Below are 25,817 nucleotides of genomic sequence, written 5' to 3' on the forward strand. Positions count from 1 at the left end.
TTTTATTTGAAAACTTCGTTTTCATTTGGCTATTCCGCAATTCTTGCTTTTACCATGTATCGGTCAGGGAATCGGTTACTAACATTTATATTGGTTCTATCATTTAGGTTGCCAGATATGTAAGAAGAAGCCCAATATACATTCGCTTGTCACTGCTGTTGTTGATGCAGATCATCCACATATAATAACAATAATCTGTAACGGGCTGCTTGCCCATTGCAGGTAGATACGGCTACAGGTGCAGCTCACCAGTGTATTTAATGTCACTTGTCTGTTATTGAATGCAGATCATTCACATATATAATATATTACAGGCAGCTGCCCAGCAGGTAGATACGGCTACAGAATTGCAGCTACCAGCGTCACTGTCTGTTGTTGATGCAGATCATTCACATATACCTATATATTACAGGCAGCTGCCGAGCAGGTAGTTGTTCGGCTACAGGTGCAGCTGCCAGTGTCACTGTCTGTTGTTGATGCAGATCATTCACATATATAATATATTACAGGCAGCTGCCCAGCAAGGTAGATACGGCTACAGGTGCAGCTACCAGCTGTCATCTTTATCTGTTGTTGATACAGATCATTCATATATAATATATTACAGACACCTGCTCAGTATGATACATACGGCTACAGGTGCAGCTACCAGTGTCACTGTCTGTTGTTGATGCAGATCATTCACATATATAATATATTACGAACTGCCTGCTCAGTATGTACATACGGCTACAGGTGCAGCTACTGAGTGTCACTGTCTGTTGTTGATGCAGATCATTCACATATATAATATGTTACAGGCAGCTGCCCGGCAGGTAGATACGGCTACGGGTGCAGCTACCAGCGTCACTGTCTGTTGTTGATACAGATCATTCCACATATATAATATATTACAGGCAGCTGCTCTGTGGTGGGTAAATTCGGCTACAGGTGCAGCTGCCAGTGTCACTGTCTGTTGTTGATGCAGATCATTCACATATATATAATATATTACAGGCAGCTGTCCAACAGGCTACATGCGGCAACAGGTATGTGCTGTCTATCAGGTGTCACTGTCCACCAGCCAAGCAGCTACCTACTTCTGGTTGTCAGCCTGCAAGTTGTTCCAGGGGATGGTCCAGGGCACCGGACTTATCGAAAGGTAAGAAAAGGAGATTTAGATTAAAAAAGATTTCGTTCACTGCACTTGCTACAGTTTACATTTGCTTGTAGAATGCATGAAATATATCTGAGTACACAGTCGTTGAGGAGTCTACATGTTTGTACTTTTGGAGTGGACTGTTGATCTGGAAACAGACCAGAAAACAGGTGCTGACATGTTCACTCTGTTCAGAACATTACCCACATACAAACGGTGTCGCTCTAATAGCTACTTGCTTACATTACCATAACATGATATTAATGATGATGTTAGGGTCCCCTGTATTGTATGTTACAGAAAATGTCGCCCTCGACAAAACAACATCATCAGTAGTTTCTATTACTCATCATCCAACGCTATTGTCAACGGAGACATGAGAGGAATGATGAAACCAGATGTTTTCATTCTGCTTTCAATGACGACAATATAGCATCTGCCCTGGTGGAGAATTGGATCTTGGAAAGGACACAATGGTACATGACGTCATCATCTACTTCAGGACGGATTGTAAGTATTACGCCAGGCGTATTACACTTGTTGACTTGGTTGTTCACGAACCTGTTTCGACTGTCACTGTTGTCAGCGTGTAAGGTTGACTGTATGTCCCTATTGTCATAAAACTCGGTGACCTCAGCCTGTTAATCTCCATTCGAGCATCAGTTCTGAAATTCAGAAGATGCTGTGGGGGAGGTGGGGAGGTGTGTGTGTGTGTGTGTGTTATTGTGATGATGTTGTTATTGTGTGTGTGAGAGAGTGAGTGTGTGTGTTGTGTGTGTGAGGGAGGAAGTGTGTGTAATATTCCTGGGGTGTAATCAGTTCCGGACAACCGCATGGTAACGATAACTTAATCCCCTTCTGGGAAACACGCTGCATTTGAACATGTGCGGACGAAAATGTGCAGATTGGCGGATGGATCGACCTTCCGACCTTTGTATTTGCTGTCGAATTAGTGGCTTCAGGTGTGCTCATTTATCGGGTTGGCTTATCGAAAGTTTGAAAAAGAATAGCCCTTGGAATCGGGATTAAATTCTCATGTAAACGAGGCTTGGTACACCTTTCTATACATTATAAGTGTTCTTGATAACTACTCAAGAGCTCTAAATAAAAACACCAGAATCGAGATAATCACTTGAAACTAGAGAGTTAATGTAGAGAAAATGAGTCGCCGAATAATATTTGTCTGAGCTTTCCTGGCGTCTACTTGTCCGTTGTCACTACCAATCAGCGCCAAAACTACTGAAGTTAACATCCACTTTTTCTCGCCTTTATGTGTGTCACTTCAATATTCGGTTCAAAGACTTAATATGTGTCTGGAACATGAATGCAGGACAAATTATTGTCTTTAGTCAAACTGTTGATCTTAGACATCTGCAATACCCATAGATATATAAGACATGTTAAGATCACTAAAGCTACTAACACTTAGGTGGATAATGTTGTGTTGAGATCCGTGCCAGCTTCCCCAGAAATGTGCCAGTTCTAATCCCCATGTTCACATGTAACAGATAAAGTTCGTCGGAATGGTATCCAGATCTACATAGCTGACTGCCGCCTCCCCAACTGGTGGAGTCAACTGCTACAACGTGATAGGGCTCACAGACGGGACAGGCATACCTGATGTTTGACGGCCACGTGTTCTGGTGAAGGAGCGCTACCTGGTCCTGTACACCACCACTGTCAACAACGAAAAGAACACTGTGAACGTACCTATCATGGATTTCTGTGAAGTGGAAGTTGAAGGTGGGAACACTGATGTTACTCTTTACTCCTAAAAATACGGATACAGGTGTGATGCTTAAATGACTTGACGTTGAACAACAAAGAACACAACGTAACGTTTGGATGTGAATTTCCCCCTGGGGTTGCTGTAAAATCGCTTGGTTGTTGTGGTTGCAATAACTGTCACAGTTGTTGATAATGTTACGTTGCTGGATTCAGTACACATCACATGCGTTTATTAAGTAATATTATATTTTCAGTGTAAACATGCATGGTCTTCACTTTAATGTTTGTTTTCAGCATGCACGATAGTCTTAACGTAGATGCTGGGAAGATGATCAGTACCCATGATCGGTAATTCCTTTAATGTTTTTGTTGGACATAGCAGGGATTGCCACTCATTTACGAAGATGATCAGCGAACGTATCTTTGCTGTATTCTGTAGAATATCCTTCTTCCTATATTCCCATCTTTGTTAAATGTTAAATGTTTTTGATATCTTGCATCTTTTAAGTGTGTGCTCCTGGTACTTTCGGTGCTGACTGTGACAACTACTGCCACTGTGACGGCGAGATTGTGTGCAACTACGTAACCGGCGTCTGTCAAGTAGAGTCTGTCTACCTGGCTGGCGAACAGACAAGTGTGACACAGGTTTGTTGTTACAGGTCTTTAAAAGTTAAACTATCAATACAGTTGATGACAATTTTCTGAGTATTTTGTATAAAGTAAACTAAAAGTGAAAGTGAATAAGTAGTAATGGAGAAAATAAACGGTGTGGATGTGCTTGTTTCAGTTTGCGGTGTTGGCAGCTATGGAACAAGCTGTATCAAGGTCTGCTCAGACAGACACTGCAAGGGCGACAACTCTAGCTGTGACCCGTGACAGGACAGTGTGTTGGCGGCTGTGAGGCAGGAGTGGAATGGAACAGACTGTACTGAGAGTAAGAAGAATTGCTGACAGAGATGATCCTAAAATGCTCTCTCATACCTCATACTCTTCTGAGAAAACAAAAATGTGTTATTGCCTGATGATTTATTGAAATATTGATTAAGATATATTCCTGTTCTTGTTTTGCGCCTCGAGGGATATACACACTATTCCAGTTGATAAGCATGACATACAGTTTAAACTGACACTCAGACAACAGACAGTCGTCTGTGTGATTGCTCAAATAATATTTTTGTTTGTTTCAATGTTTTTGCTTTGTGTTTAAGGGACGGATGGGGGTGAGAGAGGCACGAAAATAGATTTATATATCACTAGATGATGAAATACCTGTGAGTGACTGTGTAAATGTGATGTATACACAAAATGGCCCACGTTCACGTCAGGTTAAGTTTCAAGTGATCCTGTGCTGGTTACGAGGTTGCAGTCGCGGCTCACGTGGCCTGTCGTTTAAGCATGTTAAACTTTGTCGATTGCTTATTGAAGTTTACTCAGTGAAGATATGGGTTAGAGATTGATTTTCAGCAACCCATACTTGTCGTCAGAGGCGGCGAACAGGTGGCCCAGGCTTGCTGTCTTGTTTGTGAACATGTCATCGTGTGCACATTTTGCATACATCGATGCTCATGCTGTTGATCATCTGGTCCCGATTCATTTATTTACTTATACCGACACTATATACCTGGAAAAGTGCTGAGTGCAGCGTAAGACAAGAAGTATATTGAAGCATGCAGTTGATCTGTCTCTGTCTATAACTTCTACGTGCAATACTTCATTCACTGGCGCAGTGGCTTCTGCCACTGTCATTGGATCAAAACAATATATTCTAGATTACCGATCACAGCTCAAATTTCACAGCCGAAGCAAACATCATCTTAACAGCCGTAAAATGCATTTTTTAAAAACTCTAAATAGAAACAATATATAATCTTTTTCAGACTCTTTTCGTGCTTTCAGGCTATTAAATATCTTTTTGCAAGCATCATTTTAATTGAAAGTATTCAATCATATAATGATCTTGCTACTGGCTAACCACAACATCGTCTTTTCTTGGTTACACAGCCACGTTGGCATTTCTAGGAACACAATGGATGGTCTTGCTGCCAAGGTAGCACTCCACAAATCATACCCCATACTCTTGTTATAGAGCTATCATCGGATCTTATATACGTGACCTGTTGCAGGAGAAGTAAAGACACCCAAGCAGGTATCAATAAATTACATGAAATAAAGCCCTATATTGATTCCAGATTTTAGTAGGTCATTGTACTTATTGAAAGGTAAAGGATCCTCCGTTCTTTATCCCTTGTCGTACTTGACTTCATTGATTTTCCATGACAAAGGGATAAATATTTTAATGTCAAAACATTGCAGGATATTTTTTATAATGCTAATTACCATTTTATCATTGAATATTTAAAAGAGATAGAATTGACTGACAAATTTTGATTAATATGTTTTATGATTGATAGTTTAGATTAGTAACTGAAGAGGTTGTTAGTGGCTGTGTATCCTCAAAGGGGTTAAAGTACTGTAAACTTCTTGTTCTCCTAGAGGAACGTAAGTCCCAAAACATTCAAGGTAGATTTAAACCTACCACATTATGTAATCGTAGGATATATGTTATTTTAATTTATGGTTAGATTAGTCTACAATCGCCAACATCTGAAGGGATGGTGTAAATCCAACTAGGGTCCATGCAGGTAGCAAAGGTACTGTAAGTCCCCATGGTCCCTGGTATGGTGATCTACCTTCAGTTGTTGGCGATCTATAGCACATTTTACACTGTTTTGTCCTAATTTGAAATCAAATTTTAAAGAGAGGCTAGTTGTATTTCTTGATACTGTGATATTCTAGTTGGTTTTAATTCTTTTCCTGCTCACCTGCATCATGTTATGCACAGTAGGTTTTACCAACACACGTGCACATTGATTGTACCGACTTTTCTGCTAACCGAAAGAATAAAACAGCAACCTTACTGGTATATGCTGGGATATTGCACTCATTTCTCATTCTTTTACGGACAAGTTTCTACCATGTACAGTTTCTCTATTGAGTGAGCCCGATCACGTGACCACGAAACCACGTATGAACGATACATTTTATGTTCATATATTTTCCACAGACTTGTTCTTGAAATGACCTAAACATAAACATAACACAACGCAGGGCATAAACATAAAGGATTTTTATGTTGTATCCCGCTGAAGACTACTGGGTGAGTAGATCAGACGTGCAGACGTTCTCTAATAAACTACAACTTACATTAGACGCTCATAGTCTTGCCTGTGTACAGCTTGTGATCAAGGTATGGAATACGGGGTTGGGTGTCTCAAAACCTGCGGTACCCGGATGTGCCAGGGGAGATACAAGCACCTGTCCCTGGGATACAGGACGGTGTACAGATGGATGTCAGGCAGGATGGAAGGGAGGAAGACTGCACTACAGGTAACAGACATCAGAAAGTGTCATACTTCACTGAATTTATGTCTTACTGCGGGCCACCATCTTGATTAGACAGAACACATGACGACAACCATATTTTACAGCCTGTGTCCAAATTATATGGAATATGGAGTTGGATGTGCCAGAGCCAAGAGCTGCAGTACCCGGATGTGCCAAGGAGATGGGAGCACCTGTCCTGGGATACAGGACTGGTGTACCAGATGGATCGAGGCAGGATGGAAGGAGGAAGACTGCACTACAGGTAACAGACATCAGAAAGTGTCATATTTCACTGAATTTATGTCTTACTGAAGACACCATCTTGATTAGACAGAACACATGCTGACGACAACCATATTTTACAGCCTGTGTCCAAAGTATGGAATATGGAGTTGGATGTGCCAAGAGCTGCAGTACCCGGATGTGCCAGGGAGATACAAGCACCTGTCCCTGGATACAGGACGGTGTACAGCTGGATGTCGAGCAGGGTGGAAGGGGAAGACTGCACTACAGGTAACAGATATCAGAAAGTGTCATACTTCACTGGCTGTATGAAATATCGGTATGTCTGCCTACACATATTGACACCAATATGTATCACATTTCCCTTATGTCCAATAATATTATCATTTTGAATTGATTGCATTTTGTCTGCTTCTGGCCTTGGTGTTGCCACTCGTGCTCTACGTGATTATCTTGCTGATGTTTTCTGATAGCTGATGGATGGCAAGATTACATCTCTTTACGCTTGCAGTCCTCATTGGCATGCCAGCATTGTAGAGTTGTCAGTTGAGGATGCCCCATATTTGCTTATCAACAAAGTGAATCAATTGATTTTCAAAGATATCGAGCTGTGAAAACAGATTACAGAAACTTGATATTTGCTGAATGTCAGGTACCCGTATTTCATGTCATGCTTGTCTTATGGGAATGTGTTTTTGTTAACTATAATGTTTCATTAATCAACTTTTAGTTATTATAGGTCACAAAAGTTTAAAAGCGCTGAGTGTGGATTTGAACTCACACCTTGCATTGAACTTAGGCTGTGTATTTTCACCTGTTAAGAGTAAGCTGAGAAGTTTCCTCCTTTGTTTGTTTCGCTTCCGGTGTCTTCGGTGGGACTCTGGAAGCTCTGAGCAGATGGTGGTGTTGCACAGCTTTTTGTCAGAACACTCTAGAACTGTATAATAGGTATATAAGGGATGGTTGCTGGTGATGTATGACGGAGCGAATTTGGATTTACTCTCATCTGTCTGCTATCATCGACGTATCACACTCATTCTCACTCACACTTGTGACAATGGAAATCTTTTTTTTTTTATCTGAACGCAATTTCTTCGATATGGCAACGACAAGTATTATTTACGTGGCCTATGTACAGAATGATAGCATACAATGTCTTATGGGTTTTTTATAAACGGCAGTTACTATCAGCTAGAGGGGATATTTTCTAGTGTATTATACGTCACACAAAATTTAATGTTAGATATATGTAAAACTATAGTACAACTTGTTTTAATTGTTTGCTAAGTTCCTTTAACAAACTAGAGTTAATTTCAAGGCAAATAAATTAAAAGATTAATCAGATGTTATATAGAATCTGACCGTTATATTGACAATTGGTGAAACTTCAAACAAGAATTTCCAAATAGGTTCTCTAGTTCATCTAAAGTAATATTGAATGCCTGACACTGGCATTTCTATAGCTATAAGCAACGTCAAGGAGTTATGCGACCTGGGAATATATTTATTGCTCCATAATGGTTATCAAATGTATCACTGTAAGGTAATAAACATTTAATACAACTGTAACGTAAAATACAGTCAAACATTATGGCTGCAGTTTTTGTCATTTTCAGAACACTGCAAATACAAATACATTAATTACATATCTTTAACAAATGTTGGATTAGATAGGCAGTTATGTTCATATAGCGCCAGTACAATCTAATTGTATTTTACGTCACAGCAACTGTATTTTACGTTACGAATTCCATATGGTAATTTCAGTATGTTTTTCATTACCGAGCATGATCATACATGGTACTTCTCATTAGAATGTCTTCATTACATGCATTGATAAACGTTTAACAGTTTGACTTGTACACATACACAAGAGTCAAGGTTGAAAGTTCAGTACGTACATACCAGTGTTTTAACCCGCCAGAGCTTCAGATCATGAGCAACAAGCACATTGGAAGCAACATCAAAGACGCAACGTGAATAGCGTCAAATTTGATACTGGGGTAATGTGATGTTAGATAGCCATATATGGAACTGTAGCGTAAAATACCATAACGTAGAATACGTAACGTAAAATACATCATTGATGTATAGATGTGCTCAGGATATGTAAATGGTCTTAAAACGTCGTAAGATGTACTGTATATGCATTGTATCTTCCCAGCATATTTATAGTTTAACAAGTTATTACAACAAGTGGATTTGATGTTGAGTGTCTTCAATAAAACCTGAGCGATTACGTTCTTAAAGTTACTAAATGAATTCGTTTTCTCTTTTGATGTTGTTTTCTTTCTTTTAGAGCATAACGTAAAATAATAGAATTGGCTACAGTGGAATTTCATTAAAATTTGACTAATATTTTGACTATACCCTCAAATATTAGGTCAAATGACTACGTCACAGTCGAATGCAGCATGATATCTTCCACATGATGCGTGAAAAGATAACATTCACTATGACTTAAGTTATTTTGGATGCAACAAATATATACACCGTCGCTGGCGACATGCGACTTTTAACAAAAATGGTATGTTATACCCATCGTAATAATATATTTTTATGTATTATTGAAATGGTAATGGCGAATCAACACAAATACCCAATGTATCTTTATTTCTAAGCTTCCTTTTGTGAAGAATATTTTTGCAATCATGCGACAACGAAATAGAGTAAATGTGCATGTTTAGTGTGAATGCGTGATCAAGACCGACCACTCTACATGGAACTCTCAGCTGTCAACAAACATCAAGCAGTATATCTACAGGGAACAAGACGTTTGTGACTATAGACATTTAGTTGGTGATACAATTGTGTTGCATTTTACTGTCATACATTGTAATCTTGTTTTTCTTTATTCGATATATAATTGAATATTATAGACTCGTTTGTGTGTTATTTGGCTGGTTTAAAGGGGATTCACAAGCCTTTTGCCACGATAGTTTCTGAACCGTAACACTTGCATTTGATCGTAGCACGTGCACATCTAAAGTCAGTGTAAGAAATAATCATACAAACAAACATAATTATGATATGAATATCAATGGAATAAAAAGCATAAGAATCGAAGGATAACTGCACAACATAACGTAAAAGGATTCAGGCCGAGAGATGAGATCGGATGTTAGTCAGGGTAATGGGAGATGACAAAAAGCGATTCATGTTTCAATACTGTTTTGCATATGCGTCAAAATGTCAAAGAGACATTGAAAATTGAACATGCTTCCGTTTGATAGAACTGTACCTTGTGCAATACGAACTTTGTCCTGTGAATAACGTGTGTGTATAGTCTTGTTTTCTATACAACTTCTTCCAATGACAGCCTGCATACAAGGGGTGGAATATGGAGCTAAGTGTTCGGGTAACTGCAGTGCCCGGATGTGTGAGGGAGGGAATGCCACCTGTCCCCAGGATTCAGGCCGCTGTGAGAACGGATGCCAGTCAGGGTTTAAGGGAGAAGACTGCGCACAAGGTAATAACAACAGATGGAATTCTTTTCCTGCTCACGTGCATCATTGTGCACAGTAGGTTTTACCAAGACACGTGCACATTGATTGTACCGACTTTTCTGCTAACCGAAAGAATAAAACAGCAAACTTACTGGTATATGCTGGGATATTGCACTCATTTCTCATTCTTTTACGGAAAGTTTCTTCCATGTACAGTTTCTCTGTTGAGGTGAGCCCAATCACGTGACCACGAAACCACGTATGAACGATACATTTTATGTTCATATATTTTCCGCACACTTGTTCTTGAAATGACCTAAACATAACACAACGCAGGGCATAAACATAAAGGAGTTTTTATGTTGTATCCCGCTGAGACTACTGGGTGAGTCGATCCTTGCAGACGTTCTCAAATAGACTTACATTAGACGCTCATAGTATTGCCTGTGTACAGCCTGTGTTCAAGGTGTGGAATACGGGGTTGGGTGTCTCAGAACCTGCGGTACCCGGATGTGCCAGGGAGATACAAGCACCTGTCCCCTGGATACAGGACGGTGTACAGATGGATGTCAGGCAGGATGGAAGGGGGAAGACTGCACTACAGGTAACAGACATCAGAAAGTGTCATACTTCACTGAATTTATGTCCTACTGCAGATACCATTTTGATTAGACAGAAGACATACTTGACAACCATATTTTACAGCCTGTGTCCAAGGTATGGAATATGGAGTTGGATGTGCCAAGAACTGCAGTACCCGGATGTGCCAGGGAGATACAAGCACCTGTCCCCTGGATACAGGACGGTGTACAGATGGATGTCAGGCAGGATGGAAGAAGGAAGACTGCACTACAGGTAACAGACATCAGAAAGCATCATACTTCACTGAATTTATGTCTTACTGCAGACACCATTTTGATTAGACAGAACACATACTTGACAACCATATTTTACAGCCTGTGACCAAGGTATGGAATATGGAGTTGGATGTGCCAAGAACTGCAGTACCCGGATGTGCCAGGGAGATACAAGCACCTGTTCCCAGGATACAGGACGGTGTACAGATGGATGTCAGGCAGGATGGATAGGGGAAGACTGCACTACAGGTAACAGGCATCAGAAAGTGTCATACATCACTGGCTGTATGAAATATCGGTATGTCTGCTTACACATATTGACATCAATATGTATCCACGTTTCCCTTATGTCCAATAATATTATCATTTGAATTAATTGCATTTCGTCTGCTTCTGGCCCTGTAGTAGGTTCATTAGGCGATCCACGATTTTTACACTGTAAGATGTTTTTTCAAAGAAAATGGTGTGCCTTTATGTTACATGGATATCAGCTGTGGGCATACTTCAGCGATAAGCGCAAAGGATACCCAGACACTAAGACGCAACGTATATTTGTTTCAGGGTGTAGTCCTGGTACATATGGTGCCAACTGTTCTGGGACATGTGGACAGTGTCGTGATTTTAAGACCTGTCATCATCTCAGCGGTGCCTGTCCAGACGGATGCATTGACGGCTGGGCTGCGAACATCTGCACGGAAAGTAAGATACATTAATACTTTGAGTATATGTGTCCCGAGAACACATTTCTTCTTTCTCAAAGCGTTATTTTAAAAAAAAATGAAACACGCTTAGTGATTTTATTTTCAGTTCGTTATTTGAGGTCTACAAATACAACGTTTTACTTTAGCCATTTACTTTAGCCAACTTTTAAATTGCTGAAAGTGAAAGAATCTTAGAATTATTATCACAGAAAACTGCACATATCAATTCTAATCTTAATGTATTATTTTGGAAATATTTTATGGTGATTTGAAAAAAAAACCAGGTACAAATCAATAAGTTACTTGTTCAGGTTCAAAACATGCGTGTCCATGCCACATTCAGAAGAACACGATGCTGTTGGGTTTTTAATGTACTAACATGGAATTGAGATTCACTTGTCACTTATATTTGTATTACTTTTTCTGAAAAATACTGAGATTTCTATTTTTCGGACAAATAAATTACACATCCAAGTATGATACTTCCAATGCAATCAACTGAAAACTAAGATCAACATTTTGTACTTAACTGAACCTTTATAGTTATTAAAATATTTCCAAGCAATTCTACAATCTACATACGTATCCCAATTCTATCTAAAGGCTCACAAACTCTATTTCCTGTAGCCTAAATATTAGTTTTAGTTCTTTTAGGTTACAAGGTCAGTTTCATGACTCGTGTTTCCATAAACATTGGTTCATGTTAAATGCAGTAAATGCACGTGGGAGGCGCTTAAGCCGGCATGTGGAATCTATCGGACGCGTTTTGGCAGATATGAATGCTCTTGCAAGAGATGTTTCAATTTGTCGCCAAAGCTTATCTTTGTTCTTTATATTTCACGATGTCTTACTGTTTGAAGAATGAATATAAAGGAAAATGGCAAAATGCTGTTCAAAAAGAGTATGTGTTTTTATTTGTCATATTCCTTGAGGATGATATGTTACTGACTATAGTTATGAAGACTTGCAACAGTTGTAAGACTTATGTTTCTGTTTATCACATATTGATATTTCTCTGTTCTAGAAATCAGTAAGCCGTTGTCCGCTAGTCCTGCTGTTATAGCCGGTGTCGTTGTTGCTGCCATTGCTGTAGTCGCCATCGTTGCTCTTGTTGTCGTCCTCCTCAGGTGATGAACACTAACACCGCTACACGCAGTATCTGAGCATAAATACAATACAGAATGAAGGGCCCGCGTGGGCGTGAATGCCCAATGTTGTTCTGCACACTAGAATCTGACAATTGGGTGACAGGTGATGAAGCGGGCATAAAGTCTATCGTTTGAAAACTTGTAGAAAACTGTACGTTGGTACGTTAAGCTGAAATGCCCCTGGCATCGTCTGATTTGATCCAAAGCGTAAACATAAGCCTGTAACTATCATATCAGAATATCGAAACGTTCCATCGGTTCATTTTCATCGATTTACTTACCAAATTACCAATTCTTAACTCCCACAGGAAGTGCGCATCATCAATATTACACATTAGAATGTGATCTAAATGTAACAATGTTCATCATACACATGCAAATAAATATGAGATGTTAACGTAAACATAATTAACCCAAAATATATTTTCTTGATCAAAGGCGAAGGAGTCATCGGAAGCAGCCATACAATCACACCGAAATACACAAAGGTTCGTACAACCATTCGTCCGAAGAATTGTTGAATTTCTAAATGAAAGTTTTTCTTTCTTTTAGAAAGGATGTATTTAATTAAAATAACCAGCCTCAAATAGATGTCGCCATGGACTCGGATCTGTCTTAAAACTCTCCATAGTGTCAATATATACTGTATGACTATGCATAATTACCGATATGGATATTCTTATCATGTAATAGCTCAAATATTTGACACAGGAGTTGATAACTCAGCGCATTACTGTGGTAGTTTTTTGGCAATGATGGGTCTAATTTGAAACATTTGACAGGAACCTTTCATGAGGCCTTGAACTTTGCAATCTTCAAACTTTTGATCAAGAATCGTATGTGACGCTCTCCAACAACTTCTTGTAAGGATTAATCCCGATTGTTGCGCAACAGTTGCTACTACAAAGAATGCACATCTACTTATATAATTACTTCTCTGTATTGGATAGAGGACCCACTAGAAATGGGAGTGGACAACCCTGTGCCTGTCCTAGGGGAGGACGAGGACGATGTAGAGGAGGACCACAATGCCACGTACTACAACATAGCGAGAGCTCCTGTTGTGACGGTGGTGTCTGTAGATCAGCTGGGGGAACGGATCAAGGAGCTGCAGGTGCCCGTCGGGGGATTCCAGGCAGAGTTTCAGGTCAGTTGAATCAGGAATGTGTACATCAATCAAAAATAGATTTCAGATTCACGACACATTGCTCTTAAGCATATAGATATGTCATGTACACGTTTTCCAGATATGATATTCTTTTGTCATCTTACGACAAGAAATGCATTTGTATGACGATCACATTCATTTGTATTTGTCCATCCATCATAGTGTCATCAGCTGCATGGTCTCTTGTCCTGGGTCATGTAAACACCATATAGTATACACGGTGATTATCAACCATCATTTATCAATGTCAATGGGACTTAATATATAATAACCCACGGTTCCTTCATTAATCACAGAAGCTGCCCACCACCTTCACCCGGCCTTACAATGATTCACAGCTGGAGGAAAACAAAGGCAAAAACAAATACATAAGTTATTATCCATGTGAGTATATCAATTCTCTAATCATGCTTTAATTTAGTTTAATTTGATTTAACGGCCCTCGTGATATGTATCATGCCAACTCTGCAAAGTTGATCTTATGTATCAGATAAAAAAAGATTGAGATAGAAATGTAGCATGTGATGCAGTGTTCTGAATGTGGAAGTCAATTCTAAGTGACAACGTTATGTGTATTATATGCTGTAAGTGATAAGTAACATACGTGTTGATGTTTATCTTTACTTTTACTTATAGATGACCCAGTTCAAATAATTAAGACTTGTCCAACCCTCAGCTAACTTGACACTATTGTCTGACCAACCTTGACTGTGTTCTGTTGTGAACATTTCTTATTACGTAGGCTACTGACAGGGTAGGGCAGCTGGAAACAGTTAGTGATTTGTGGGTGTTTGCTCGTAAATGTCCATTCCATTAACTTTGGACAGTAATGCTGTAAAGGTATCGAAGTGTGCATAAGACTTCATTGTAGTCCATTACAACAATGCTTATATACACTACGTAATTCTTAGAGAATGCGTTCTCTGGCCCGTATTAGTGCATTGTATTGTTCAAAATACATCTATACTGACTACATAATCGTGGCCTTCATGAAAGAAGTATAAATATATGTATATTTTACCTTTCATTTCTATGAGTAACCATGTTGCTTGATGTTCAGCTCTCCCAAATAAAAGCAACAAATCCCTTTTCACGTCCACAAGAAATCCCCGTTAAATGAGAGTACAGTTCTGACTACGTCATGAGCTTGTGTTTATCAGTCTGAATCAAAAGGGGATGTTCTATCTGTAGCACCCGCCATTACCAAATAAACGTTGTTCACCTGAAATACACGGGAATGTATCGCCAAAATACGGAATTGCATCTAACATGATTTTGATGTCAAATAGATCTAACAACTGAGCAAGATTTATATGACGCTCTTTGACATCGTGTGAGCAGTTCAAACGGATATTGCTCAACATAAAAGGAAAGTTGATTATTGAAAATTGAAGTCACCCTTTTTGTCATACGTCCTTATGGAGAGCACAACCCTTATGTTATCCGTATTGTAGAGTCTCCTACATCACAGTCTCCTGTATTACAGATGATGCCACTCGGGTCGTATTGCAGGAACTGCCAGGCCAGCCTGGTTCCGACTACATCAACGCCAGCTACATCGATGTGAGTTGGATATCGCATTTCTTTAAGGAAATGATGATAATTGTCAAGTTTTGTTTACAGATGCTAATTGATGTTGGTGTTGTTGTTTCTGTTACTGTAGTGACTGTACTACATGTAGCTATATTTAATGTCATGTATTGTTTCAATAGGGATACTCTCAACCCAAAGCCTACATAGCAGCACAAGGTACGGTTACAAATGCTTACAGTCGTGTAATGATATATGCTTCTGCCCCCTTCTTCACTGTCAAGAGTCTATCCTTGAGCTTGATATGTCAAGGATCTGTCGTGATACTAACACTGGTCTTATGGTCCACCAATCATGTCATGGTCTATCCTGGTAGTTACAGCCATGTAACGATCTATCGCGATGCTAACAGCGGAGATATAATCTCTCCTACTTACACTATTTTAATGGTCTTCCCTGGTAGTCACAATGGTCTGTAGTTACAATGATTTGTCGTGATGCTAACGCTGATGCATGGTCTATCCTTCTAATTACACTCGTGTCATGGCCTGTCCTGATACTTTCGTCCCTGTCGTGATCTTTCCTGACACTCTCACTCGTCTTGCGGTCAACCCTGGTGCTTCTAACTTCGTTGTGATCAATCATATATCCGTGTCAATTACACTCATACTGTGTTCTATGCTAACGTTATATCCAGGTAGGGCTGTACGAGGGTACAATAAACCTGCGAGACATATTATATTTGGATTACACATCATGTGTAAAGTACAGATTCTAGTACTTTTGTTGGGTTGAATCCCATCAGGGATTCGAACCCACACCCTCAGAGTCTGGCACCTAATCGAAAGTACACAATGTCAGACGCCTGACCCACTCAGCCACCGCGGCTTCCACAAAATTGAAGTCGGACAACTGTAGTCTGCACTTTATCCATACAATGAACCAGGTAATCACTGTAACAACATATGATATTCCAGAACGAGAGGAACAAATATATTTATCTGTGATATGAAAGAGAGTTTAAGAATATTATACTTTAAATATTTTTCTACATGTGAAATTTCCCCGAATCAGAACTCTTAATGGGCACTCATGTGGTTAGGCCTTTGAATGCACGGGTTCTTTTTATAAACGAATTCTCAGTTTAAATTACTTATAACTTATACTTCGACATATAACTCATTGCTTGCCACATATCTAGCGGTACTCCTTTTACGCGGAGGAGTGATTTCCACAAAACAACATGACCTAACTTATCTTTCACCGACAGCTCCCAACAGGATGACCCTGACAGACTTCTGGAGGATGATCTGGGAACAGAACTGTACAAGAGTCGTCATGTTGACAAACCTGAAGGAGTTGGGAAGGGTCCGTCTCCAGATATCATTTATCAAATACATCAGCAATACAGACAACCAGCACATCATGCTGCTACCATTAACATGTCACGGTTTTGTAATCTCTGCTTACTTACATGTTATTCTTTGCGAAATAGCGTTGGTCGCAATTATCTTCTAGTTTGTCAATTTGATGTATCATGTCTGCCACAGGGACCAAGCCATTTTCTTGAGCAACCTTTCACATGCAAGTTTATTTCTGTTTATGACCAGATACAAACGTTTCAATGATGTTATGGTTTTCAAAAGCGAAATACAAACTGCTTAATTATATTGTTATATAAACGTTGGGATATATGTAACTATTAAAATGTTGAAAAGCATGTATTAGCGATGATTCCATCAAAAGACATTATTTGTTAACTGCAGGTGAAGTGCGTCGCGTACTGGTCTGACTCAACAGACATGAACACTGGTGACTTCATCATCTCTGTGACCGACTCCAGTATGCGAGCTAACTGGGTGGTCAGAGAACTGCATGTCACAGACAGACAGGTACGACATCCATTCATTTGACATAGATGTAAGCAGTAAATATATTGACAGAAATAAACACGGAAACACAGAAGTATATAAGTGTTCCTTAATTCGTGTCCAGGTTTTTTTCACAAACATTGTATTTGACTGTAATTGATCTGTTACATCAAAGTATTCGAATATGTATGGTTCATAAACTCAGCTTCGTAGTCAGCCCTGTCACTATTCACTCAATGAAGCACAAAGCTCAGATGGTTGTGTTTTTGCACAACTTCAGACAAACACAAGACGATGTTTCAATCAGTTCCACTTCACAACATGGCCGGATCATGGAACTCCCGAGGAGATGGCCTTGACTGAGTTTCTGTGGCTGGTCAGGACATCACGTACCACACAGGATGACCCGCTACTGGTTCACTGCAGGTAGATGCTCTGCCAACATATTTACATGTATATTGAAAACAATGTTCCTTGTTAAACCCAATTAGAACGTATGGACATCGTCATGTCTGATACTGGTACTAGACACACGAGTAGTAGTATTGGTTTCTTAGCTTACACGGAATTTTATTGGCTATGTTTACAGACAGTTAACTGTAGAGGCTTTGCCAGAAGATACAAATGAGTTTTGTTATATAACGACACATTATTTGTTTCATGTTTCAAGTAGTGAACTAATTGATTGTATTAGTATTTTTTAAATGGTTTGCGAATTAAACATGACATTGGTTCAACATTCAGTGCTGGGATCGGCCGGACAGGAACCTACATCGCCCTGGACTACTTGCTGGACCAGGCTGTGGCTGAAGATGCGGTGGATGTGTTTGGTTGTGTCTCGGGGATGAGAGACCAGAGGAAGGGCATGATACAGACCAAGGTGGGAAAGTGAAATAATTAGAAACTAAAACCGAAACCTACACATTGTTGTTTCCTGATATATAAATGCACTCCAAGTAGCCCAATCTGATCAGTGTTTCATTCTCCACTTCACAACCATGATTTCCAATGACTGTTTTGAATGTGTTTTGCTTTAAGAGCAGTACACGTGTGTTAAAAGTAATTACCACGTTCAACTATTGAATGTTGTATTGCATCAGGAGCAATACACAAATTCCTAACCATCTTCTACTATTGAATGTTTTATTGCATTAGGAACAGTATGTACGTGTGTTAAACGTCATAACCATGTTCAACTTCTGAATGTTTTATTGCACTAGGAGCCGTACACGTGTGTTAAAAGTCATAACCATGTTCAACTACTGAATATTTTATTGCATATGGAGCCGTACACGTGTGTTAAAACCCATAACCATGTTCAACTATTGAATGTTTTATTGCATATGGAGCCGTACACGTGTGTTAAAAGTCATAACCATGTTCAACTATTGAATATTTTATTGCATAAGAAGCCGTACACGTGTGTTAAAAGTCATAACCATGTTCAACTATTGAATGTTTTATCGCATATGGAGCCGTACACGTGTGTTAAAAGTCATAACCATGTTCAACTTCTGAATGTTTTATTGCATAAGGAGCCGTACACGTGTGTTAAAAGTCATAACCATGTTCAACTACTGAATGTTTTATTGCATAAGGAGCCGTACACGTGTGTTAAAAGTCATAACCATGTTCAACTACTGAATGTTTTATTGCATAAGGAGCCGTACACGTGTGTTAAACGTCATAACCATGTTCAACTATTGAATGTTTTCTTGCATAAGGAGCCGTACACGTGTGTTAAAAACCATAACCATGTTCAACTACTGAATGTTTTATTGCATATGAAGCCGTACACGTGTGTTAAAAGTCATAACCATGTTCAACTACTGAATGTTTTATTGCATATGGAGCCGTACACGTGTGTTAAAAACTATAACCATGTTCAACTACTGAATATTTTATTGCATATGGAGCCGTACACGTGTGTTAAAAACCATAACCATGTTCAACTACTGAATGTTTTATTGCATAAGGAGCCGCACACGTGTGTTAAAAACCATAACCGCTTTCACCTATTGAATGTGTTATTGTATTAGGAGCAGTACACGTGTCTGTATACGGCCCTGCATGAAACACTCCAGGTTGGCAATACCGCCATCAGCCTCGAAGAATTCAGGAGCAACCGAAATGTGAAAGGGACGTTCTCCACAGGTCGGATGTCAATCACCAGGTTCATAGAGGTAGCTGCTTTGTCATAACACAACTCTGATCATATATATTTGCTTTCGGTAAAGTTATATTAATATCTGTGATCTCCAGTATTTTTACTGTCCATCGTCGACAGGTTTTAATCTTCCAAATGTTTTCACTTTTTATTTTATAAATTGTTTTTCGTCACGATATGGCTGGAGATATTGCCGATGTGACGTTAATATTTACTCACTCACTCACTCACTTTCGGTAAAGTAACAATGAAAACTGTGGCTTGACAACACCTTCAAATGTTCAAGATATGTTTTTTGTCGTTGTAGACCCTGAACACCCAACGAAAGGAGCAGTCCAACGGTGAGCATGATTGAAATGCGGACGCTAACTTGTTTCGGTGTCTTTCGGATGCCCTGACATGTTTTGTATTCTTCTCGTATTTCTGGCAAGAGATCAATCATCTCACCTGGTACATACATCTAGTATACAACTGAATATATTGTATCAGTAAATCAACAAATGTAGAACCCTGCTATAGTTATTGAAATGTTATATCATTATCAATTCGTCGAAATGATTTCAAAGTCAGGCGAGGAAAAACGTCATTCAATTCCTGTTTCAGAAACAAGCGTGAAAGGTCAGGTGTGGATAAATGGACGCTCAGACATCCTGTCTATCCGCCTGCGGGTACAGATTTTTATTTGTTACATTTGGGACCTGTGAAACATCTGTAAACAGCGGCGGTTTTTTAATTAGATTGTATTTGTTACATGGTGGGGCAAAGAAAAGTAACATTAAAGTCAATTTAGTACATTTTGAAAGTTTAATTTTCGATTTCTAAGTCCTGAACATTGTTCGTGGTAACTGTCAGTAGATGCTACCTTCTTGATGTAAAACAGCATGGCAATCCATGTAGAAAGAGAATAACACTTTTAATCATCTTCACTTCAGTCCTACCTCTCCATGAACGGCTACCTGTAAACTGGTTAATGATAGGAACATCATTATGTGTCTCTATACATAGTCCTAATCTGGTATTTATTAATCTTCAGTCCCACCTGTCCATGAATGGCTACCTGTTAACTGAGGCCCCCTCCGTCACCACGGCGTCTCTGTTCTGGAAACTCACAGAGGAACAGGAGTCTTCCACCGTCATTGTCCTGCCAGACTCGCACCAGGTGGGTTATGCTGCTCACATTGTCACACTGTTACGTGTTGACTCCTAAGTTGAAACAATAAGTTTACTGGTATTCTTTCCTTAAAAAAAATTGACAACAACCAACAAAGAAATGCCATATCATTTCAGTGTACAAATCTCTGCAAATTATAACAATGTAATTCCAATGGGTGTACAGAATAGAGTGGCAATATAAATTATATGGCAATGTATACTCATGGAAGGGAAATAGGAAACTGAAACTGTACCTGAAAGTACAAGCGTTCCTCTATTCTTTTCCAGACTTTCACCCACAGTGCAATACAAAGCTTGAGAAAAAAACCTAGTAAAGAATAAAGGAACACTTGTACTTTCAGGTGTTCCCTTATTCGTTTCCATGAGTGTAATATAAAAGCAGTAACTATAGCATGGATAGGATCACCTCCCTGTAACAATGGTCAATCTGCCAAAATATGTAAAGTGCAAAGTGATCTCCATACAACTGATCGTCTTTTGTAATTTTGTTAATTAATTGTTCTCGTCACGATATGGCTGAAATAGTGCCGATGTGACAATAAATATTAACTCACTTACTCACACTTTGTAATTTTGTAATGTTAGATGACGGAAGCACGAATTAGTGTATAAAAAGTGCTTCCAGAACTTTCTCTAACTCTATTGTTCAGATCACGCTGGAATAACCAGGAATCATTGTAATACAAATACATCCTTGTTCCACAATGAATAACACCACCACATAACCACATACTCTAATTCCATCCAAACTGACTCTTTATGTTTCAGAGTCTGTCCAGTTTTGTTCCATCCCCAGGAGACAGCCTAGATCTGGACCCTGTGACTGTCAGATGTTCCACTGAGATTCCCGTCAACACTGACATCACCCTCCTGAACATCCACAGACAGATGGAGGTACGCCCACAATGCATGGCTGAACTCTTATATAAACGATGTAGTTTTCAGGTTTGAAGCACACAATCATTAGATCAGTTTGACTGCATCTTATGTCCGCTGGGGGTATTAGGCTCATAACTTACATATTCGTTTGCTAACAGAACTCTCAACCAACACATGTGCGGGTGTACATCTTGAACAATTTACCTGCTCAATCCCCTTCGGCTTTCTTGGAACTTCTGGAAGAACTGGACCGCCACGCAGGAGACGTCAATCCCAACACTGTCACTGTTATGTACAGGTAAGGAAAGTACACAAAACAAGGAATCAACATCAAGTATGACACAGGTGTTTGTGAATCACTATCAGAAAGTGATGATACGAAGTGTTCGCATCAAGATGAGCGTTTCCTGTCCCACTCGTCACAAACACACGCACAGGCGAGACTGCTGTTCACCATGAGAACGACAACTTATTGTATAAGTGAAAATAGAGAAATCGCATCGAAAATACTTTTGGTCACTGGTGCATTAATCAAAGAATTTGAAATATATCATCAGAGCCATAATCACCGACAAGTGTTGTGAGATTACTGAGTGTATCGCGCTACAAACCGTCACGATTTGCCTGGTCCACCATGTCACTAAAGCTGCAACATTCCGACGTGAGTCACGCATTATTATGATGTTGCTTAAAGAAACAAATATTCATGTCATCGATTTCACCCGCTCTAACTTGGGCTCTCCATGTTTGTTACAGCGATGGCGGCAGGCAGAACGGAGCAATGTTATGCATCCTGAGCAATATTGTCCAAGGCCTGAAGTATGACAAACGAGCTGAGATCTACAACAACATGAGAGCTGTGGGCCACTGTCTGGATCAGGACATCACACAGGTAGTGTCTTGCAGGTTTCTTCTATTATCGTACCTATAGTAGGTATGTATCAGTGTTTACACACGTGTTGGCTCAATAAAGATGAAACGCGTGGAACTAATTACTGAATTTTACTCATCCACGGAAGCAGTCACTTTTCGCGAAACCTGGTTTCAACATTTACAGCCACACCTGGATGAAGTCAGAATGTACAGTAGATACATAATGCCTTCAAGAAAGTTGTCATAAGTGACAGATGCTATTTTGGGAATAACGCAGTACTGCGAAGTGTGTTTTGCCATCGAGTTCTTTGACCGTAGAAAGGATTGGTCACTTTATGCATTAACCTACTTACGTAAAAGTGTCTCAAGCCGCTATGGGATATTTTTCCTTCTGAAATACCTGAATATTTTCTGTTCAGACAATTTCATATTCCCACTCACTGTAAACATAACAGTTTACAACACATTTCAGGCTGACGTTGCCCTGTGTTACGACGTGGCCGCAACTTACCTGGAGTCCCAGAACATCTACGCCAACATGTGATCTCCAGCTCTATGCGCTGCTAGAGTGTACTGGTGGATTAGAAACATTCAAGCAATTGTATCTCTGTGTGACGTCTTTTCATGACAGAACAGTACAATGCTACCATGGGTTTCTTGACACAACCAGACATGATGCTAAACAATTTCTGCGGATATTTTTTAATGTATGCAATGTTTCGAGCTGAGCTAAGTGGCTTGGTAGGTGTTAATGTATATAAAGTTTATGATACCAGCCTTTGACTGTATTGACTTCACAAAGGAGAAAAATGTCAAAGCGTTTTTTAAAAGAAATTGAATTCATTGATTGAATTTGATGTACCTTCTGTTATTTTATAGATAGGTAGTACATGATTATTAAGTGCGATTTTTGGTGGCTGTTACCTTGATGGGGGTTGTAGAACCGTAAAATTATGGTCCCCGGGAGTGTATGTAAGTCCAGACCATTTACAGCATATTCATTTCTAACACCGTTTTTAACGGCAAAAACAGTGGAATAATTTATGAAACGTCAAACATTCGGGACAATCTCTTGCAGCTGAAGGGGTGGTATGGTACAAATCCTGGGGGGGAATGGTACATGAAGCAGAAGTATTTTAAGTCGCCACGGCCCCGGGTTGGTGGCCTAACTTTGATTGCTGGTTATCTCTGCCTCTTTGATCTTATATCGTTAATTTATAGTTTAGTATTTTAAATGCTTTTTGAATTAGTTTGTTTTACAGTTCTTGGACAACAGGACTTGATAGTTTATAAATATTTTTTTATTTATATGGCTGGAATATTGCCGATCTGACGTAAAATGTTAACTCACTGGCTCACTCACTCATCCAGAAGTTGGGGTCTCCTACTACAAAACTAGACTGGAACAAGGTGCGGGGCGTTCTACAAAGGCTTTACAATGGATGCAACCGGTCGATAACATCCGTATACATCTGCTTATTTTGAGGGTCGGGGGAATGGATGACCTTATCATTTTCAAAAACTATAATGCATGCAACAATAGTGAGTGAGTGAGTTAAAATTTATAGTCACTTTGGCAATATTTCAGCAATACCGTGGCCTAAAAGGGTCATCATGCAACAATGAGACAAACATGCTTAATCATACGCTGTCATAGAATATGAGAGTTAATCACAAGTGGAACGTCAATAAAACATATGCTTGTAGGTACAATATCATAGACCAGGACAAAATATTTGTTTTAGTGTTATCAATGCCTTTTAGTCAATATGTTAACGATTAAAGTAACTATGATTAGTTTTGCCACAGTTTCATAGATGGGTTTTCTGGTGGGTAATATCTTTGTCATGCTTGGGGACAGAAACACACCTTACCACCCGGTGTCCCCGTGTCACATGCTGATTTCTCCTGTATGGTGCTGGTAGTTGAACTCTTGTACAGTACAACCAGAAATTATTGAGAATGTAAAGATTGTACCAAAAAAAATTCACTCATTACTCACGTATTGAATGTGACTATTAGCAGAACATAACTCCAGATTCAAGGGCAGGTGAACAGTTAGGATTTTGCCAAGTCACCATGGGCAGCAATGCAGGCTTCAATGCCATGGGGCAAACTACTGATCAAAGAAGTTAGAAAGCCGTGGTCCATGCTGACCCAATATCGGACCACCTCTTCTTTCATTTCAGCAATATTTGTCAGATTTTTCTTATTGACACTTTCCTTCATAAGTCCCCGAACATTTTCTATTGGATTTAGGTCAGGGCTATAGCTTGGCCAATCTAATAATGTCATATTTTGGGTCCGAAACCAAAAATTTCAATAGAGCACATGAGCAGATGGAAGCAAATGTCCCTCAAGAATATCTGTGTACCGCTCACTGTTTATATTCCCTTCAAATACACAGAGGGGCGTTGCCCCTAACACAGATATTCCACCCCACACGTTAAATTTCGGACTGTACTTTGGGCACTGATACAAGGGTTTTTCAGTTTGTTTGGTCCAGAATTTCAGTGTAGTAGGAAACAGCCACACAGAATTTTCATCTGAGAAAATCACATTGTCCCAGTTAAAATTTCTATGCTGTAAGCACCAGTTCAACCTTCGCTCCTTTTGTTCAGGTTTCATGATCGGTGATGGAATTCCTCGACTTTTCTGCCAACCCATTGCATGCAGCTCAGTTCTAATTATCTCCTTACAGACAGTCACAGTTCCTCTATCAATCATATCGAGGCTTAAGTGTTCTAAACTCCTTCGTTTGTTTTTAGAGACAAGAATACCAAGCTCCCTCCTGTCACCGACAGTCAATTTTCTGGGCCTACCTACGCCTCCCTGGTGTTCAATGCCATATCCATTTGCAATATTTTTCAAAACACGATAAACAGTGGACAAAGGGATGCCTGTTCTACTTGAAATCACTTTAGCTGATCTGATACTCATCCATACTGAGGATCACTGAAAATGTCATCTGCTAGCAAGTAAACAAAGGGGGATAACTCTTCACAAACTAATGAAAAAGGATTAACGGAGTTGTCTTTCTTGAATGAAACCATGCACTTGATAGCTGGTCAAGGTTGTTTATATTAGAAATCCAATTAAACACATTCCTAAAATTCTCAATAATTTCTGGTCATACTATACATTCCATGTACATATAGTTGGAACAATTAACTCTACATCAGTACTGAGTTCGTATAATGTGTTTTTGTATTTCTTTAGAGAGTTCAATCGTACAACTAACCTCAATTTGCGGTATAACCCATCTTTTTGCAATCTCGTCTATTTCTATCTATTTCTAGTTCGTTTTGTTGATTTTGCCAACACATTTTCCTTTATTTCCCTAATTATTACTGCAACTCTCATTGCATGCTTTTTCAACAATATACAACTTTTGTGCCAGTGTTATGTTATATTCAACTAAATAGATGAGTGGATCTCTGAAAATGCGAGACGATGTTATAATTACACAGTGTACAATGTGGTTGTTTGTTTGATATAGTTTCAAAATGTT

The 25,817-nt window shown here is 39.4% G+C and overlaps 1 protein-coding gene and 1 long non-coding RNA gene across 2 annotated transcripts; both read left to right on the plus strand.

Moving 5' to 3' along the window:
* Window positions 1-1,057: 1,057 nt before the first annotated feature.
* On the plus strand, window positions 1,058-2,733 carry LOC124261779. The gene is made up of 3 exons (XR_006894423.1): window positions 1,058-1,141; window positions 1,439-1,648; window positions 2,647-2,733. It is a non-coding gene; the product is annotated as an uncharacterized LOC124261779 (long non-coding RNA).
* A 3,408-nt stretch (window positions 2,734-6,141) lies between these two features.
* Window positions 6,142-24,283, plus strand: LOC124261777 (receptor-type tyrosine-protein phosphatase epsilon-like). The gene is made up of 24 exons (XM_046696132.1): window positions 6,142-6,253; window positions 9,813-9,962; window positions 10,394-10,543; window positions 10,645-10,794; window positions 10,896-11,045; window positions 11,358-11,495; window positions 12,522-12,624; window positions 13,084-13,133; window positions 13,596-13,792; window positions 14,110-14,197; window positions 15,300-15,376; window positions 15,526-15,562; window positions 16,614-16,711; window positions 17,110-17,235; window positions 17,495-17,640; window positions 17,959-18,094; window positions 19,254-19,397; window positions 19,689-19,722; window positions 19,985-20,049; window positions 20,415-20,540; window positions 21,323-21,448; window positions 21,592-21,731; window positions 22,190-22,325; window positions 22,779-24,283. Exons 1-24 carry the CDS (start codon window positions 6,211-6,213, stop codon window positions 22,848-22,850), a joined length of 2,682 nt encoding a protein of 893 aa, XP_046552088.1. The 5' UTR covers window positions 6,142-6,210; the 3' UTR covers window positions 22,851-24,283.
* Window positions 24,284-25,817: the final 1,534 nt, after the last annotated feature.

Source organism: Haliotis rubra, unplaced genomic scaffold, assembly GCF_003918875.1.
Source record: "Haliotis rubra isolate DU_JTF1 unplaced genomic scaffold, ASM391887v1 Scf809, whole genome shotgun sequence".
In the NCBI taxonomy this organism is placed as follows: Eukaryota; Metazoa; Mollusca; class Gastropoda; order Lepetellida; family Haliotidae; genus Haliotis; species Haliotis rubra.